This window comes from Miscanthus floridulus, chromosome 7, assembly GCF_019320115.1.
Source record: "Miscanthus floridulus cultivar M001 chromosome 7, ASM1932011v1, whole genome shotgun sequence".
Taxonomy (NCBI): Eukaryota; Viridiplantae; Streptophyta; class Magnoliopsida; order Poales; family Poaceae; genus Miscanthus; species Miscanthus floridulus.
The window spans coordinates 99,015,441-99,032,518 of NC_089586.1; the positions used below are offsets into that span (position 1 = coordinate 99,015,441).

At 43.9% G+C, this 17,078-nt stretch overlaps 1 protein-coding gene and 1 non-coding gene across 3 annotated transcripts; both read right to left on the reverse strand.

The window, feature by feature from the left end:
* Positions 1-6,798: 6,798 nt before the first annotated feature.
* LOC136467412 (cyclin-T1-2-like) lies at positions 6,799-13,169 on the reverse strand. 2 transcript variants are annotated; one of them, XM_066466100.1, is made up of 7 exons: positions 13,025-13,169; positions 10,084-10,384; positions 9,728-9,809; positions 8,722-8,856; positions 8,474-8,649; positions 8,235-8,386; positions 6,799-8,154 (listed from the first exon to the last, which is right to left on the reverse strand). In XM_066466100.1, the coding sequence occupies exons 2-7, from the start codon at positions 10,266-10,268 to the stop codon at positions 7,043-7,045; spliced, it is 1,842 nt and encodes a 613-aa protein (XP_066322197.1). In that variant the 5' UTR covers positions 10,269-10,384; positions 13,025-13,169; the 3' UTR covers positions 6,799-7,042. The 2 variants fall into 2 exon arrangements, with proteins under 2 accessions (XP_066322197.1, XP_066322198.1); XM_066466101.1 differs by lacking the exons at positions 9,728-9,809; positions 10,084-10,384; positions 13,025-13,169 and adding an exon at positions 9,154-9,687.
* TRNAR-CCG (transfer RNA arginine (anticodon CCG)) lies at positions 10,628-10,699 on the reverse strand. Its single transcript has one exon. It is a non-coding gene; the product is annotated as a tRNA-Arg (tRNA).
* Positions 13,170-17,078: the final 3,909 nt, after the last annotated feature.

Sequence of the window (17,078 nt, forward strand, 5' to 3'; positions counted from 1 at the left end):
TTCCAGAGGCAGAACTGGCTAGTGCTAGCTCCAGCTCCGGCCAAGCATGTGCAGCCTGTTCGTTTGGCTGTGGCTTGTCGTAAATGATCATAAATTTTCAGTCAGAAGAGTATTTTTCTCATACAAACCAGCCAGCAGTACTTCTTCATGAACCAGCAACGATACGAACCAGCCAACCGAACAGGCTGGTGGACTCGCAATGCAAGTGGCACCTATCAGATCAACGTCATCCCCCAATGCAAGTTGGACGTTTGCGGAGAGCTCATGTGTTCGATCCGTACTTCCGTTTATTGTAAATGGTCTATGGTTGCCTGGTTGGGCCATGACATGAGCCGTGGACACTGAAGCATGTTGACCCCGTAGGGTTAGTTCATAGAGATTTTCCTTTCATTTTACCACATTTCTATATATCATAGCTATTTGAAATAAAGGGGCAACTTGATCTGCTTCCCTAGGATTCCCAGATGAGTTTAAGAGTGCCCCTGACTCCAACTATTATCAAAACGTACCATCCACACTAGATCTAACCTAACCAACTGCCCATCGATCCTACCTCTTCTACCTTTTTGATATATGTAGCCCATCTCTTTTTGGGTTGTTGCGTGATGTATATAGTTATATCTCAGAGGAGAGACAATGCAAGAAAATGCATGTCAAGAAATAATCATTCCAATGCGTAATCTCTATATATAGATATTTCTTAATTAGAGGAGAGAGAATGCAAGAAATACATGTTAAAAAAATATTCCACCCAATGCATAATGTGAGCTTGAATCTTGAGAGCTTGGAATGATCAATATATGAATGCTAGAATGTATACCGAAGACATAACTCTTCCTCTAATGCATATTTTGTTGTTTTTCATCTCTACACTACTACAAAACCCTCATCACCTCTGGTTCGTAACCCATCTTCACCATTGGTTTCAAACCGCTGGTTAAAGAACATGCGCCCACTGTCGCGCCCTCGGCCGCCGCCCATGCCCTTGGCTGCCGGGAGGGGCCGGGACAGGCGAGGTCGTCGCATCCTCGGCCATCGTCATGCCCTCGCGCAAATCTAGGCTGGTGCCGCCGTGCCTTGCCCGTTGGACGGAGTGGAAGGGAAGGGAGGGAGAGGGCGCACGTTGCCTCGATCGACTAGTGAGTGAGAGAGGGGTGGATGAGGGAGAGAGGGGCAGGTGAGAGAAAAGGGGGATGAAGATTATTGTGATAGGGACAAGGGGGAGGAGTGCAGGTGGGTCAGGATGGGTGTTGTCTAGGGTTTCCCACTTATATACTCAAGGCCATTTTGTGGCTTGAATCGGTGGTGAAGACTAGGCTAATTTTCACCTCCCGTTCATGACACGAATTGGTTGTGATATACTATCACCAACGGTTTAAATAGAACCATCGGTGAAAATGTTGTTGGCGAAAACCATTTCTGTAGTTGTGTTAATATTTCAAGCCTAGCTTGTTTGTTTCACCTAAGGCTCCCTAGTGTTTCAGAAGGTTCTGTAATTTTCTTCAACACACTTAAACTATTATTAAAGGGATTATAATAGTTGAGAAATAAAAAAATTGCTTCTTGGGCCTTAGCTAGATGGCTTAAACCATGCATATGAAGTCCACAGTTATAATAATCATGACAATTGTTTCCTTAATGAGTCATATACCAATAATGTCAATCGTGCTTCATGCTAAACTATATTGATACTCAAGTAATATATACTCCTGAAAAGAACACAAGATTTTGTGCTCGCTTCTCCATGTTTCTCTCCCTCGACCCACGTGCCTGCTTCTAGCACCCCCTTTGCTCTTGGTTATAAGCAATTTTTCTCGGCCGCTTAAAAAACGAACACCAATCAGGGATTGTTTTGCCAAATTAACCTGCCTAGGTTTGCTGACTACGATCGGTTCCCCTATCTGCGACTCGCCCGACTATTCTGTTTTGTCTCTCCTAGGATTTTTGTCAAAATTAGCCCCACTAGAAATCGTTGCCTCCTCCGCATCCATCCACTAATACGCCCAAAATTGACGCCTCCTCAATGTCCATCATCCCGCAGCACACTCCATCGAGCCACATATATGCCCTCTATGTACTAGATGATGACTCTCCTATGCTGCTTATCCTTGCCAAGCCCGGGCTCACCACCAGCAATCACCGTCCTAAAAACATGGGTAAGGCCAATCAACGCACGTCTTCATCTCCAACCCATAACTATCGCTTGTCATTGAAGGAGATTTTTCGTCTCTAGCGAGGCCACTAAGCAACTTATAGTGGAAGATTCGAATGTTCGTCTATGGCCTTGATTTGTGTGGTGCCCCACAATAGGACGAAAATGGCTAGGATGATCACTTGGAGGTCCAACTCACAGCCCATGTGAACAACTAGATCCTTGGAGGCCAAATTAAACTTCACGTTGATGCCAATTGCATCTAGGGTCTTGCTCTGGTGATCATCAACTTTGATAATCGACGCAATCTTGAGTGGATTGAGTTGCTGATGCTGCTAATCACTATGAGTCGTTTCACTCGGATCCACTTGATTGATGCCTTTTCATGATATTTTTTTGGGTGGTTCTCATGTGATTTAGCATGGGTGTGGTTCATTTGGATTCTATGTATGTTGTTAGAGGTATCCAATTTTGCTTGGTTGGTTTAAAATTTTCTTAACAATGAACTAGAATTGCTCTTCTGATAGCTGTCACAAAGCAATTGTTTGCAACTTGATCCATTCTATTATTTTCATTTTTCCTAGAATCCTTGGGTTACATGGGCAATAATGAACTTTAGATACTTTGACGCCAATGCAGGATTAATAGGCATCCTCATTCTTGCCTCTTTTACAAAGAAGCTTGGTAGGTTCCTCTTCTAGACTCTAGAGTATGTTATAGGACAATAGGCAGATCAAACTATGCCATACTAATCGACTGAAGCATGGACACTTAAGTAAGTGGCAAGTTTTGGTGTTTAACAATTTGGATGTTAGGTCACAAAGCACAAGAGGAATGTGACCCCCCCCCCCCCCCCAATTTTGATGCAAAGGCAATCAAGGACATGGATTCAAGGCTAAGGACCTTTTCTAAAACCAAGTATCACAAATTAATGATATGATGGAATCTTGGGTAGAGAGGTTTTGCTAGTCTTTAGTGTTTCACCATAATATAAAAGGGGAATGAGAGCTAGTAGCTTGACCTTTAAGTTCCGTGAGATTAAAGATGCACACTTGGAGAACAAATGTCCATAGAGGAGCCTAAGGAATCAAGTTTGACTCAAAGCTAAGCAAGAATGAAGAATTTGGAGTCAAAACAAATTCAGGAATGTTTGGAAATTGTAACATCCTATTAAGGGTATACATTTCATGTGCATCATAATTTATGAGCATAACTAAATATATTTTTGCTTTTTATAATTCGTTATTAAGGCTAAAATCAATTCATAATAAACTCCTTGCTAAAACCCTACACGTGAAATTCATACCAGATCAATCACCAACTGGCCCTAGCAACTCAATTAAGCACAATCGGTATGAAAGTCTCTGAGACTGTAATGTCTGAAGTGTAAGCAACGGCGGAGCCACGTATTGGCCATAGAGGGCTCCGGCCCCCCCTTGCCCCGTAAAAAAAATGAGGATATATGCTGCGGATGTGCAAGCTCCGCCATACTAGCTAGTGCAAAGCAGCAGGACTGTCCGAGCAAGCAAGTTAGCCATACAATAGTAGAGATGCAGTAGTAATAATATAAGTATATCCGTGCCAGTAATAAATAATACACTTGCAGCAGAACAACTAGCTGCTCTCAAGTTCAAGGATGCTACAGTATAATTGGCCCCTCCTTAACTTTGATTCACGCTCCGCCACTGAGTGTGAGTGTGGCTGACTGGTAGTGTTACTAAGATGCTATATATGTTTAAGGCCGAGTAACTAGCTATCTTGTTTAAGCGCTTAATAAATTTCAATAATAAAAGGCATAGTATTAAACCTTAGGTTAAGTTAGAAAACACTAAGTCTGCGGTTGTAAACAAAAATGCACAAATGCTCAACCTGATATATCTCGAATCCATGTAGAAACCTAGCCGCAAGTTGAACTGATGTGCTTCTTGACAATGACAATTTCAACCTGTTTGGAAATGATCAGTGGACTTATATTTGGGGCAGCTCCCTTTTCTCTTGCAAGAATGCCTACAGAGCACTTATGGGGTTAGCTTCTGCACCACGGCCTTTTAAATGGTTATGGAAGAGCAGGTGTAAAGGCAAGCATAAATTCTTTTTTTTTTTTTTTTTTGCTCCTTCTTTTGGAATGATTAAACAATAAATCTCCTCCGAAGAAAACACTTTTCGGTACATTCTTTTGATTGTGTGCTCTGCAATTGTGTTACTGAGGAGACTTTGGAGCATCTCTTCTTTACTTGTACCTTCAGTAGGTGGTGCTGGCGTCTTATTGGGGTGCCATGGAACCTAAATGTTGATCTTATTGACAGAATTGTCTTGGCCTGAACCCTTTCCTTCAGCCCAATTTTTATGGATATAATCATGGTGGCCTGTTTGACTATGAGGACAATGAGGAATGGCATTATCCTCGACAATAAAAGACCCTCGCTTGGTCATTGGGAGTCCTGCTTTAAGGAGGATTTAGCTTTGTTAGTTCTTAGATGCAAGTATTCAAAGAAATCTCTTCTTAAAGATTGGCTTTCTATTTTTTTAGATTTTGTTTTGTTCTCCTTTTTTTTTACTTTTGTACATACTTATGCCCTCCAAAAACGAATACAATAGGGGATTCACTCCTATTTTTCTAAAAAAAGAGTTTTAGGTGTAGATGACATGCAAATATATCCCAATCTCATTTGAGTTGGTTTAGTCTTGAGTGATCCAAGTCAGTCCTGAGTAATCCAGAGTCCATATCCGAGTGATGACTCCTAGACTATAGAAAACACTTAGTTCGAGGTTGAAAACAAAATGCACAAATTTCCAACCCAATATATATATCTCGAATCCATATAGAAACCTAGCCGAAAGTTGAACTAGGATTTGTAGAGTTTTAGGTGTAGATGACATGCAAAGATATCCCAGTCTCAATTGAGTTGGTTTAGTTATTCAACTTCGAACTCAAACGAACTAGGGAAGAATCGAAGGAACCCAAGTTCTTAACTTGAATCCTCAACTTGGAGCACTAGATCCCTTATTTGTTTGTCTTTAGCCGATGAACAACTTTCGTATTTACAGCTCAACAAGTTTCCATTCGAAATCACAAAAGAGATCGCATTTGTGCTTACTATGTGGTGCTCGAATAGCATTTTGATCGGTTATAAGCAGACATATCTAGAGTTTGAGGGGCAATGTGGGATTATGCCATACACCGCGTATTTGCTTTTTGTGGATTGTATTAGTACTCCTTCCATCCTAATAAAATATAATATATCAAGGTATTAAAAATGTGCCTAATATTATAAGGGGATCTAGGAAAATTAACTTCCTAAGACCTCAATCATTAGTGAACTTATCATTGATGTATGTTGTCAACTAGCCACCAGGCGCAAAATATAGTAAGGACCACTATTATGGGATTAAAAAGTTAAATACACGACCGTCACGCGGAGCACGGACGGCATGACACGGCTGGCCCACCATCTCCCTCTTGGGCGCGTCTCCCTCTCCCTCTCCCTCTCACGTTCTTCCTCCAACCCTCATCTGTGCCCGCGCTCGTGAGCTCCTCCGCAGACGAGCTCCTCCCCGCACCTGCTCCTCGCCCCCACCCACGCTGGCGAGCTCCTCCCTCTCTCCCCTCCAGCGGCGGCCCCGGCGAGGTAGGCCTCCTCCACCACCACCTCCTCCTGGATCTGCTTCTTAGGGTTTTGGCGAGCTCTCCCTCCCTTCTTCCCAAACTTCGGCGGCTAGAAGGAAAGGGGGTTGGGGGACGAAGGCCGACCAGGCAGTGGAGATCCAACGGGCGGGCTCTAACGGCGGTGGAGGCGGCCGAGCCAGGTCCGAGCGAGGGCACCATGGCCATGGTGAGGAGAGGGGAAGAAGGTGGCGCCACGAGCGAGCTAGGGTTTCGTCGGGAGCTCCACGGCCGCCGATGAAACCTTAGCTCGTTGTGGCGAGGCGGTGAGCGGCGGCGGGGGCAAGGACGAGGCCGTGGTTGAGGGAGGAAGATGAACGGTGTTTGAGACGCCCTCCTAGCTTGCGTGGTCGAAGGAGGAAGATGCACAAGACAGGGGTCACGCGCTCTCCAATCGCGCAACGGGTGACGCGTTAGCTGCCTCCTTATGGGATGAGTTGATGAATCAATGCTACATGGCTAGGTCACTCCAAGTCCAACTCATTGTTATTACGGTATAGATAAAGAAATCCTATTGACTGTTATTACGGTATAGATAAAGAAATCCTATTGATTTGTTATCTTTTATATTAGGGTATAGATATAGATGTAGAAACATATAGATAGAGATTTGGACATCCCAAGAATAGCCGGATAGGTGTGAAGAAAACAATTGACTCGACAAGACATACTCGAGCAGCTAAATCCGTGAGAAAAGTAAATCAACAGCGTGACAGTCACGCGGAAAGTTACGGTACAATTTACGACACCGTTCAACAGAGCATCCATCATCAATTTATAAACATCATACACCAGTAACTGTCTTTTCTTTTGTTAACAATACATTTACACCGAAAATAACTACTTTTCTTTTGTTATCAGTAACAGTTACACTGAATCGTTCTCTCGTAGGGCATAACACCAGAAAACCCCTGCTACAGTTACACCTACAATCTAAAGCCGAATTTCAGGCATGCTAGATATACACTCACAAGAAGGAACAAATACAATGGATATGATTCTGAATTTAAGAAACTGGGAAGATTCCACTGTGCACACACCCCTTGTATCAAAGTATTTCGAGGTGTTTGGTTAAAGAAATAAAAAAAAGGAAAATATTGATCGTCCCATCTGTGCGACATCTATCTTTTGGCTTCGATGTGTCCTAGCCACAACTCCGGCAAGGTACACCATCTGTCATTATTCACCTGCTTGGAATCTGGCCTCTGAATGCAGCAGCTTAAGAGCTAACAGCTTGACTCCAGCTTCCGCTTCTTGATAGCAGGTGCTGGCTCAACAATGATCCCAGACTCAAGCTCCCTCTCGATCCAATCATTTTCGCTCAAACCATCAAAAGTGATTGCCTGCTCATTTCTTGGTCCTACCACAATCCCTGACTCGAGCTCTCTCTCAATCCAGGCTTCGTCACTTAGCTCATCTGAGATGGCATTGGCAGCACAATTGGCTTCTTGTTGTTTTGTAACAATCCCAGACTCGAGCTCTCTCTCAATCCAGGCTTCTTCACTGAGGCCATCTAAAGCAATGGCTTGCTCTTGGATCTCCCTCCGGCTCTTCCTCTTCATCAATAAACCTTTTATCCTGGCAACATCAATATTTCCAAGCTTTGCACTCAAAGTATCAGACTCCACCTTGGCCAGCAGCACGGATGGTGCATCATCTGTGGGGCCTGAAGCAGCATCAGCCAATCTCTGATCAGTGCACAAGCTATCCACATTAACACTGTCAGTACAGCAACCGGAGTTTGCAATCAATGGTTCCAAACACCAACTGCTTTCCTTGTCCACCTTGGCATCCAGTGATACCACATCAGGCAATGGGACACCATCACCATGCTGATTTATTGACACCTGGTTCAAGCTTTCGTCATTGACTCTGACATTGAAGTCATTACACTGGCTTGCATCCTGCTTCATATATTCAGCACTGCCCTCAGTGCCTACAGTAGCATCTAATGATGTCTGATTACTAGAAGGCATCATCCCATTGTCAAGTTTGGTTATTAAGGCATGATCCAAGCTCTCTTCATCATGTGCTTTACAAGAAACATTTATATTAGCACAAGTATTCAACGAACTGCTGTCAGGACCTGAGACCCTACAATCACCCGTGTGACTGCTTATCAAGTATTGACAGGAATCCACCTGCACGTGGTCACTGGGCTCGCTAATATCAGGGCTTGAGCTGCTTATTAACAAGCTTGATTGATTCAACACAGAGTCTGGGCTATTAGATAAGCTCAGTTTAGCTTCACATAAAGTGTCCTTTTGCTTAACCGGATTGGGACGAGCAGGCATCAATTTCTTCACAGCCGCAAGCTCCATCATTTGATGAATGACAGCTGCAGAAATACGTCTTCTTTTCATGTTTCAAAAAGCAAAGAGTACAATGATGATATGATCCACCTAATAGTCCACATACCTTCCAGAGGCTTTGGCGCAACATCAAATTGGTGCCACCAAACATGCACTCCATGCAAAGGAAGCTTGATATTGTGAAGCTTTGCAGCCAGGTAAAGGGAACCAGCAGCTATGTACTGGGGTTTATACTGTAGGCACAATGTTGTTTTAAGCCTGAACATAAGTAGCAGAATTAATACATCCGATTTGCAATCTTAGAAATATTGGCATTGATAAATATTGAAATAGCTTATCATATACCAATCATTCACAAAGTTCCATGCTACTTGTTTCACTTCTTTTTGATTGATGCCAAGATTTTGCATAGCATCAAAAAGTGGTCTATAAGGATGCTGAATGTTGAAATCAAATCGAATAGTTGTAAGAAGCAATCTCTCTCCGATCAAAATGAGCACTTTCTGCTTCTCAAAAACATCCTGTATAATAGATGCTGATCAAACACTGAATGGACAACAACATAAAAGTCTCAAACATTATTTTAGTGGTACCTTCTGGCGGATCCTTTGAGCCGCAGCAGTGTCCCGCCTATACATTGTTTCATAGGCTACTCTAACTACATGGTCCAGGGGGCAAGGAGTATCTTCAACTTTCGACGCCAGAAATACACATACTGTTGCAACTGTCTGAAATAGGGTAATGACAAAAGGAACCATTAAAACCAGTAAAAGGAAATAAAAGTTCCAGAAGAACTACTGGTCCACAACGAGCATACCACAAATAGATCATGCACTTCGAACAGAGTAAATATTATGAACACACATAATAAAACAGAAATTCCTACTAGTGTTCGACATAACTAGGGGCTGCATGATAACAGAGAGATAATTTCTGGAAAAGTGATCTGGTAAATATGAACTAAACAAATCTTACAAAACTAAGAAAAGAAATGCAGTAAAGTGAGCCATTTCTATAGAACTTACTGGTGAATATGTAATTTACAAGACGATCCGTCAAAGTATGTCAAACTTGCTTAAGTTGTAACAGTAAGTTGCAACCCAGTTGGCTGATCGGGGTTAAGTAACTTCAATAGGAAAATTCTGAATGCACTTTCCCAGTTATGACGAAGTATTGTACTTAATCACACTAGTATCATATCTTACAAACACAAACTTCCCAGGTAAACTGAAAACAACTCTTAACTACCTCGAAACTTTTTAGTATATTAAGAGAAGTGAATTAGGACTTAAAAGTTCTAGAAAAAAATGTGTTCCAACAACATTGTAGCTGGTAGATTCCTTTGAAATGTCCAATCACGAAGTGATCTTGAGGTAGAGTAGCATCAAGATGAATCAGCAATTAGCATGTAATCAGAAAACTAAAATAGTTATAATATTACAAGATTAAATACTTCAAATGATTTGAAGGATGTTCTGTAATGTTAAGTTAGACATGGAGAACATATTGCCAACAAATGCTTGGCAATGAAACTCTGCACTCTTGTCACTTTTCATAGACATCAGCAACCATCACTACCACAACAAAATAGTCTCTCACCTGCCATCCATTTTTGGCAAGGGACTGATGTAAATAGAAACGATGGCAAAGCATGACTGCTGTTGCTAGTGTCATCTGAGGTCTGTGGGAAAAAAAAAGATGTTACCACATATAGAAAATCTTACCAAAGTTGCCAAAATAATACAATCTGGTAGCAGAGTCAAACATATTGGTCGTATAACAAAAAAAGCTTTGTCTTAGAGAAAAAAAGGAAGTCATTTATGTTCATGACAGATTGGGTCAATGTAAACAATCATGTTATGAGCCACAATATAAAGTAGTATAAACTAAGAACACCCTAGAATAAGGTTGAACAAAGTCAATTTCACTTAAGAGAGTCGAAAGTAGTTTCATACAGCTTCAGCCTGATGCCAACATCCCGGATAAATGAACAATATAAATGCCGAATTTCTGACTCCTTGTTTTCAGTAATACCATCTTTCCTTGATGGAGAAAATTTCTCTAGTTCTTCCCTGGTGAAGTACCAAGAGTGAATGCATTCATGTGATGATTTCTCAAGGATCCTGGGTGCCCCATCCATCAGTATGTCTGAGACACCCTGCTGGATGGGCTCTCTGCAACCTCCTCTAAATCCAGATAAGGTTGAAGGAAGCTTAATTAGTTGTATCCTGGACGTTGCAAGTTTTGCGAAGCAACCTGTAGAATCGACATATCTTTAGAACCAAATATCCACTGCTTTGCATTGATATACTGCTTGAGAAAAGCAAGAACATATAAATGTACAGACAAATAAAAAAATAAAAATATATATTTATATAAGTAACGACTAAAACATGCATGTGGTACCAGATCTTGTCATGCATGTCCAGGTTTATTGTGTCTAGGTGCAGTCTTTAGTATTAGCAAATTTTCAGCTAGTAGTTTTGACGGAGAAAAAATAGGTCCCACTGAGATTTGAACTCGGGTTACTGGATTCGGAGTCCAATGTTCTGACCACTAGACCATGGGACCTTTGATTTTTTTCAGCTAGTAGTTAAGGAGAATAATAGGCAATCATAGAAGTTATGACTACAGTAATTAGGAGGATATCATGGGCAGGTGTATCAGCTATATATATGAGAAAATGGTGATGGTTAAGAGAGACGGATCAACCAAAAGAAGGGAGAGGGAGTGATTTCCAAGTGTGTGTTTGTGATAAACACTGAAAAGGAGAGGGAGTATTTCCTAGTGTGTGTTTGCGATAAACACTGAAGAAAGGGAAGGAGTGATTTCCAACAGAGCTTATTACTTTGCCAGCATGCTATGAGCCTATGGCTGTTCGCCAGGCCCTAGGCCATCAACAGTTTTTCATATTTCCTTTTTTCCAGTTGTGCAAGCAGCACCGTTTCCTCTCTCCTAACGTTGCAGGGGGGAATGAATGGCCATTGTCCTACAGGGTATAAAAATTATATTTTCTTTACTGGATTTGAGCATGCTGGAGAGAACCAGTTTTGCAACCTGACAAGCTTGTATTAGGGGAAGTCACCACTTGAGAACGGCTGTAACCAGCTCATGGACCTGTTTCGTACAGCTTAAAATTATGGAGAAGCTAGCTTTTCTCCTGCTGCCCACAGCAGACTCTTAGTAGGGAAGCTCTGGCCCAAAAACTGTTTGGCAGTCTCTAGCACCCATGGTCGTTTCCACCGCCAGATCTTGGCTATGGAGACGGAGACGGCCAGATCTCACACTGAGATGGGTAGATATGGTGCTGGACCACCTTGGGGGCAGCGGATTCAGGAGTTTGGATGCAGAGGAAAGGGTGACAGGCGGATGGGAGTGGAAGCGGATGGGAGCTTGAGTGCGGCCAGAGGGGAGCACGGTGCCGCTGCAGAGGAACTCGGCGACCTTGGGAGGTTGAAGGTGCTGGCCGCAACAGGGTGGAAGGGCGGTCGAGGCAAAGGGGAAGTGGCACCCATGTGGAAGCGGGGGGAAGGGGGGTGAACTTCAGGGAAGCTATGCGTTTGGCTCCTTTATGGTTTGTTTTTTATGGGAAACAATTCAAACAGCACCCATACTGGTTGATAAGTCATGGATTTTATGGACTTCCACTGTTAAGTGAGCATAGGCCTGATCAACATGCTACAATCCACTCTATTTCATCACTAATAGAATCACGATGTGTTAAAATATGTCTGTGTGTGCTGGGTTGATGGGGTCGAGGGGGAGTTTTACGCCTGCCAAGTCTCTCTCTATTGTTGTATAAACAATTTGTTTCCGGTCGTCATTCATGAAAGAAGGTCTTTATGGAATATTGTTGAAGTGGATGGTTACTAATAGAACATTCTGCTTCGCAAAATGGTGTCACCAGTTAGGTAATTCTCGTGGAACTATCTTGAAAACAAAGCTTGCAGCCTAGCCTGGGTATTTCAGACTCACTAACAACAATCCATGTTTGAGGTCGGAAATACTAAGAACATTCTGCAAGCCATGCATGCCCTCCACTCATGGTTCAGTAAACAGAACCGAAGTGTTTAAAGCTTTTCAGAGACAGCGAAGAAAAAATAATTTGAGAAACAAGACGTGCAGATATATTTCTGATTTACTGAGGCATTGTTTGGATAAAAATCAATCTCTCCCAATCCATATGGAGTGGATTGGAAAACGGACTAATTTTCCACCTCAACCCCTTCCAAAACGTATGGATTGAAGGGGATTGCTGAGTTTCCAAACAAGCCCTAAAGGTAAGTAAGTCAAAACTCATGAATCTCAAAGCAATTGGAACTCCAATCTATTTAAGGCATCATTATAAGATGCAATACGAACACTGTCAAGCACACTTCTACTCCTGCTCTTTTGGTCGAATATCAATAGTTTGACTTCAAGCTCAGCTCGCACCATCCTCACAAGAAAAAATTACTACGATGATTCAGGTAGGTAAAAACAGGCTGATTCAGCAGGTACAAAATCGAGCTTATGCCGAGCAACAAGGTGGAGTAATAGCACTAAAAGCTTTGAGAAGACAAAATTTGCAATTATTTAGATACAACAAACAGCAGCCTAACTTCCACCAAATTCACCCTGTTAAGGGGGACAATTTCTATTTCTACTCATGCACCTTATATACAGAAATAAAAATTAGCGATCTTAAAGGACATGGGTGTACATGTAGACCCGATTTTTTTGCAAAAAAGGAAAAAAATCGAAGTTTGCAGGCATAATCATGTATACTACACTTGTAATTGGATCAGATCAGATCCAAATAGAAATAGCTTGGGTTTGGGAGCTCGGTTTCGCGCAGCAGGAACGGAAGAGAAGGGGTGGGAAGAGAAGGGGCGGAAAGAGAAGGGGTGGGCGTACCTGGTGGGTGCTCGTCGCCGGTGAAGGTCCCGAAGATAGAGGGCTGGGCACGGCGGCGGCGGCGACCGCCAAGTCGTCGCCACCAGAAACAGATAGAGCGCACGCGAGGGGCACGGGAGAACGACGCGAGAGAACAGAAGCAAGGCCGCAGGGTAGAAGGTTTTGTGCCATGCATTAATCTCTGGGTAATAAGGGTAAGTACGTTTTCCCGAGTCTAAACCAAGTAGTTTCCGAAAAAATAAAGGCGATATTTTCTGAAACCAAGTCGATATTTTCTGAAACCAAGTCTAACCGGGCGTCCGTCAAATTTCTCCCAAGCCCATTCCACGGACGCGTCAAGTTGGGTTACAGGTGTTGGGTTCAAAAACTTTTTCAACCAAATTTAGGCTGTGTTTAGTTCGTGAAATTTGAGAATTTGGCTACCGTAGCATTTTCGTTTTTATTTGGCAATTAGTGTTCAATTATGGACTAATTAGGCTCAAAACGTTCGTCTCGCGATTTCCAACCAAACTGTGTAATTAGTTTTTTTTCGTCTACATTTAATGCTCCATGCACGTATCGCAAGATTCGATATGATGGCTAATGTAGCACTTTTTGAAAACTAAACATAGCCTTAAGGTATATCTATAAAATCTTGTTATTGATGGGTTCGTTACAAAAAAATTGACACCAATTTTTATCACCAAATAGCAAAAACACAAGAAACTTCTTCAATCTTATAAGAGGGGGAAAAATGCTCACTATTGTGTAATGGCCACTCAACCAATTCCATCCCTATATTTTTGCTCTAACTTTGGCGAGCCTTGATTTTGGCTTGCCATCGGGCAAGTTTTGAAACCCAACCAAGAAGGCTCATAGTGTCTCGAATTGGATTTTTCATATCGTGTCAGAGTTTGTTTTTTTTTTTCTAAATCAGGTTTGGAATCAAAACTTATGGACATGTCTAACCTAATGGTTATTATGGGTCAAAGAAAATTGCTTATTCAATTAGCATGTATTTAGTTCAAGATGATAGAGGATGGGATGGGCGAGTACATTTTTCATGGTGTTTGGTTCGGGGGTAATAGAGGACGAGACGGTTCCTAAGTAGAATATACACCTCATATGCCATCCCTTCATGATCCCTATGAATTGAGGGGATGGAGAGGCAGGAGTCGTTCTCGTGAGCGCGCCGGGAAGAGAGAAGGGCACGTCTCGAGCCAGTCAAGCCCGTGGAGACGAGGACAACAATGGCGAGCTCTGCATCGGTCGCACATGGATAGTCGAGGGTGGCGACTGCGCAGAGAGGTGAGGGTGCCAGCATTCGAGGCCCGCACCATGCGTAGACCTTAGAGCGGCGGTGGCATGCTATTGAGAGCGGAGGGTGGCAGACATGAGGAGGGGTTAGGGCACTGGCGTCCGAGCCATGCAGCGGACGTGCGGGGGTGATGACTTCGATCGTGGTCTTGGACGGAAAATGAACCAAACGAGGAGAGAGATAGAAAAACGGAGAAATAATAGAGACTAATAGGTGGACCCTAGCCCCACGTGCAGGGTGTGTGATCTAAAATTCCGGGTTCATGAACAAAATGAATAGACAATAAGAACCATTCCACCCGCGTCCAAACAAAAATCATTGGATCGTCACATTCTTAGAAATTGGGTTGAGTCCATCTCATTGCACCACGTCTCCGACCTAAAGACACGCTTAATGCATTAGTTGGTTAGTTTAGACTAATTTTTTTCAAGCAGGTTAGTTAATGAGGTGACTAATCTCTTTGCTTTTGAAAATAATGTCTTGTGTAGTTTTCATTTCTTTTCGTTATGATATACTACTTAATTTCGACATTTACTTCCTTCCTTATTAATGTTAGTGTCGGTGCAGAAAATGACCAACTAGTAAATATTTGTAGTTTTACTATACGTTGCGATCAGAGGTGGCTAGCGCTCAATGATATAGGATTTATACTAGTTCGGGCAACGTGCCCTACATCTAGTTAGGATCGGTCGGTGACTTTATTCCTGAGCCTAGGCGCTCGAAGTCTGTAGTGGGGGTACAAACGAGAAGGAGAAAGAAGGGGGATACAAGAGGTTCAGTTGGCTCCGATCGAAAGGGTCACAGTCGGAACTTGGTGGTCCTATGATTGTAAGGTGTTGATGTCGATCTAGTGAGTCTAAGCTTGAAGAAGTTGATCTCCCTGGTTGGAGAGAGCGCATCCCCTTTTATAGATGAAGGGGATGGCTTTATAGGTGAGAGGGAGAGAGAGTACGGATATTTCTAAGCCTTGCTGCCTACGGTGATGAAAACTAGATAATGGTTGACGCCCCCCAATACTGTCGATGTCGCTGTAGGATGTCAGATGTGCACGGGGGGCGAGCTATCTTCTTTAGGAAGGATGGACGCCGGTACCTGCAAATACTTCTTGATGCCTAGTGGCATATGAGGAGCCATGCTATGTTCACCCGGTATGGTAAATCCTAGAGCCCATACTACGATCGATGTCTAGAGACACGCGGGGGGCTTACCATATGGGAGTTTCTGGTAGCCCCTACAATACTTTGTGTCAGGGTGGCTACAGAGCACTGCTTCGTGCAGGGTATGGTCCCTGGTACAGTGGTTTTAACTTGTGTGCCATGCCTTGCCTTTCTCCGCACGTCTTTTGGTTCCTTCCAAATGGGGTGCCCCCGATTGGATGGTTCCAGTCAGCTCTCAGCGTGCCGGTCAGAGAAGAGTGGTGAGCAGGGTTTCCACGAGCCCTGGTCATAGGGTTGGAGTCGCGGGGTCGGAGTACAAAGCAATGTTACAGGCCTTCTGATTGGAGGAAACGCTTGGAGACAGCTGGTGCCCGAAGCGAGCGCTCCGGTCAGAGAGGTGGGCCGAAGAAGCTAACGAGCGGGCACTTGTTCTTTTGGGTAGACCTTCTGGTCTGCGACCGGACTGTCCTTCTGGCCCGTTGTGCTTTAGACTCTTGGGCCGGCCCATGAACTATATGTTCTTCTCTTGGTCCAAGCCCGGGCGTGGAAGCCGATCCTCGAGGGACCCTGGGTTTATAACCCGACAGGAGCCCCCGAGCCCCTGGGCAATTTTGAGCCGAATCGTCCGGGGGATTTTTGTCTTGCTGGCGGGTGCGCGCGAGCGTACCCGCGGGTGTTGCCCCCGAGCCCCTGGGTGGTTCGGACGGAACCGGCTGGGGGGTTCTTTGTGTTTTTGTGTTGTGTCTGTGGGTGTGCATGTTTTGAGTTTTAAGGCGTAATTTTGTTTAACCATGGCATCGTTGTGCAGCCGAGGTGTTTTTTTAAGCGTGGGGATTTGGATTGAGGCAGAACTTATTGATCCCGGTGTCGGTGCGCACCGGGGATCGAGCGAGGAAGTTTTTAGTTTTGAAACAAGCCCTGGCGTCGGTACACACCATGAATGGAAATAGCTTAGTTTTGGATGCAATAGAGTTTAATCTTTGGCGTCGGTGCGTGCCGTGGGATCGGGTAAGGTAGAGTCGTGAGTAGTCCTAGGCGTCGGTGCTCGCCGTGGATCGAGAGAGTTAGTTTTAGTTACTGAAGCCGTTACGTGAGTTTGGAGTTACGGTCCCAAGAGCCATAGCCGAATGTCGCCTATCCCGTCGACGCGAGTTCGGAGTCACGGTCCCAAGAGTCATAGCCGGATGTCGCCTATCCCATCGACGCGAGTTCAGAGTCACGGTCCCATGGCATTTAAGCCCACGAGCCTTGTTGGGCCTTCATGGGGGCCGATGTGAGTTGTTTTGCGCTACCCCATCCGGTTCCTCACAACCAGAGGGGCTGAGTTTCATCGCCTGTCCCGATCGCTCGGGCTCGAAGACTAGCTCGGTGAGCTCGCTAACGGGTGTGATCGAGTGGAATCTGGGTCCATCGTTTATGACGGGGTTGGCATAGCCCTCTTGTAGCATTCCACTACTCCTTTACCTGCAGCCTGGTAGATGCCTAGGTCGTTCCATAGACCGACCCAGGTGGCCTAATGGCCTCCCCTTGATGGAGATTCTATGGGCTTGGCAAGAGGTTCAGGATCAAACGAGAAGGTTGAGATGACCCGGTTTGCCAG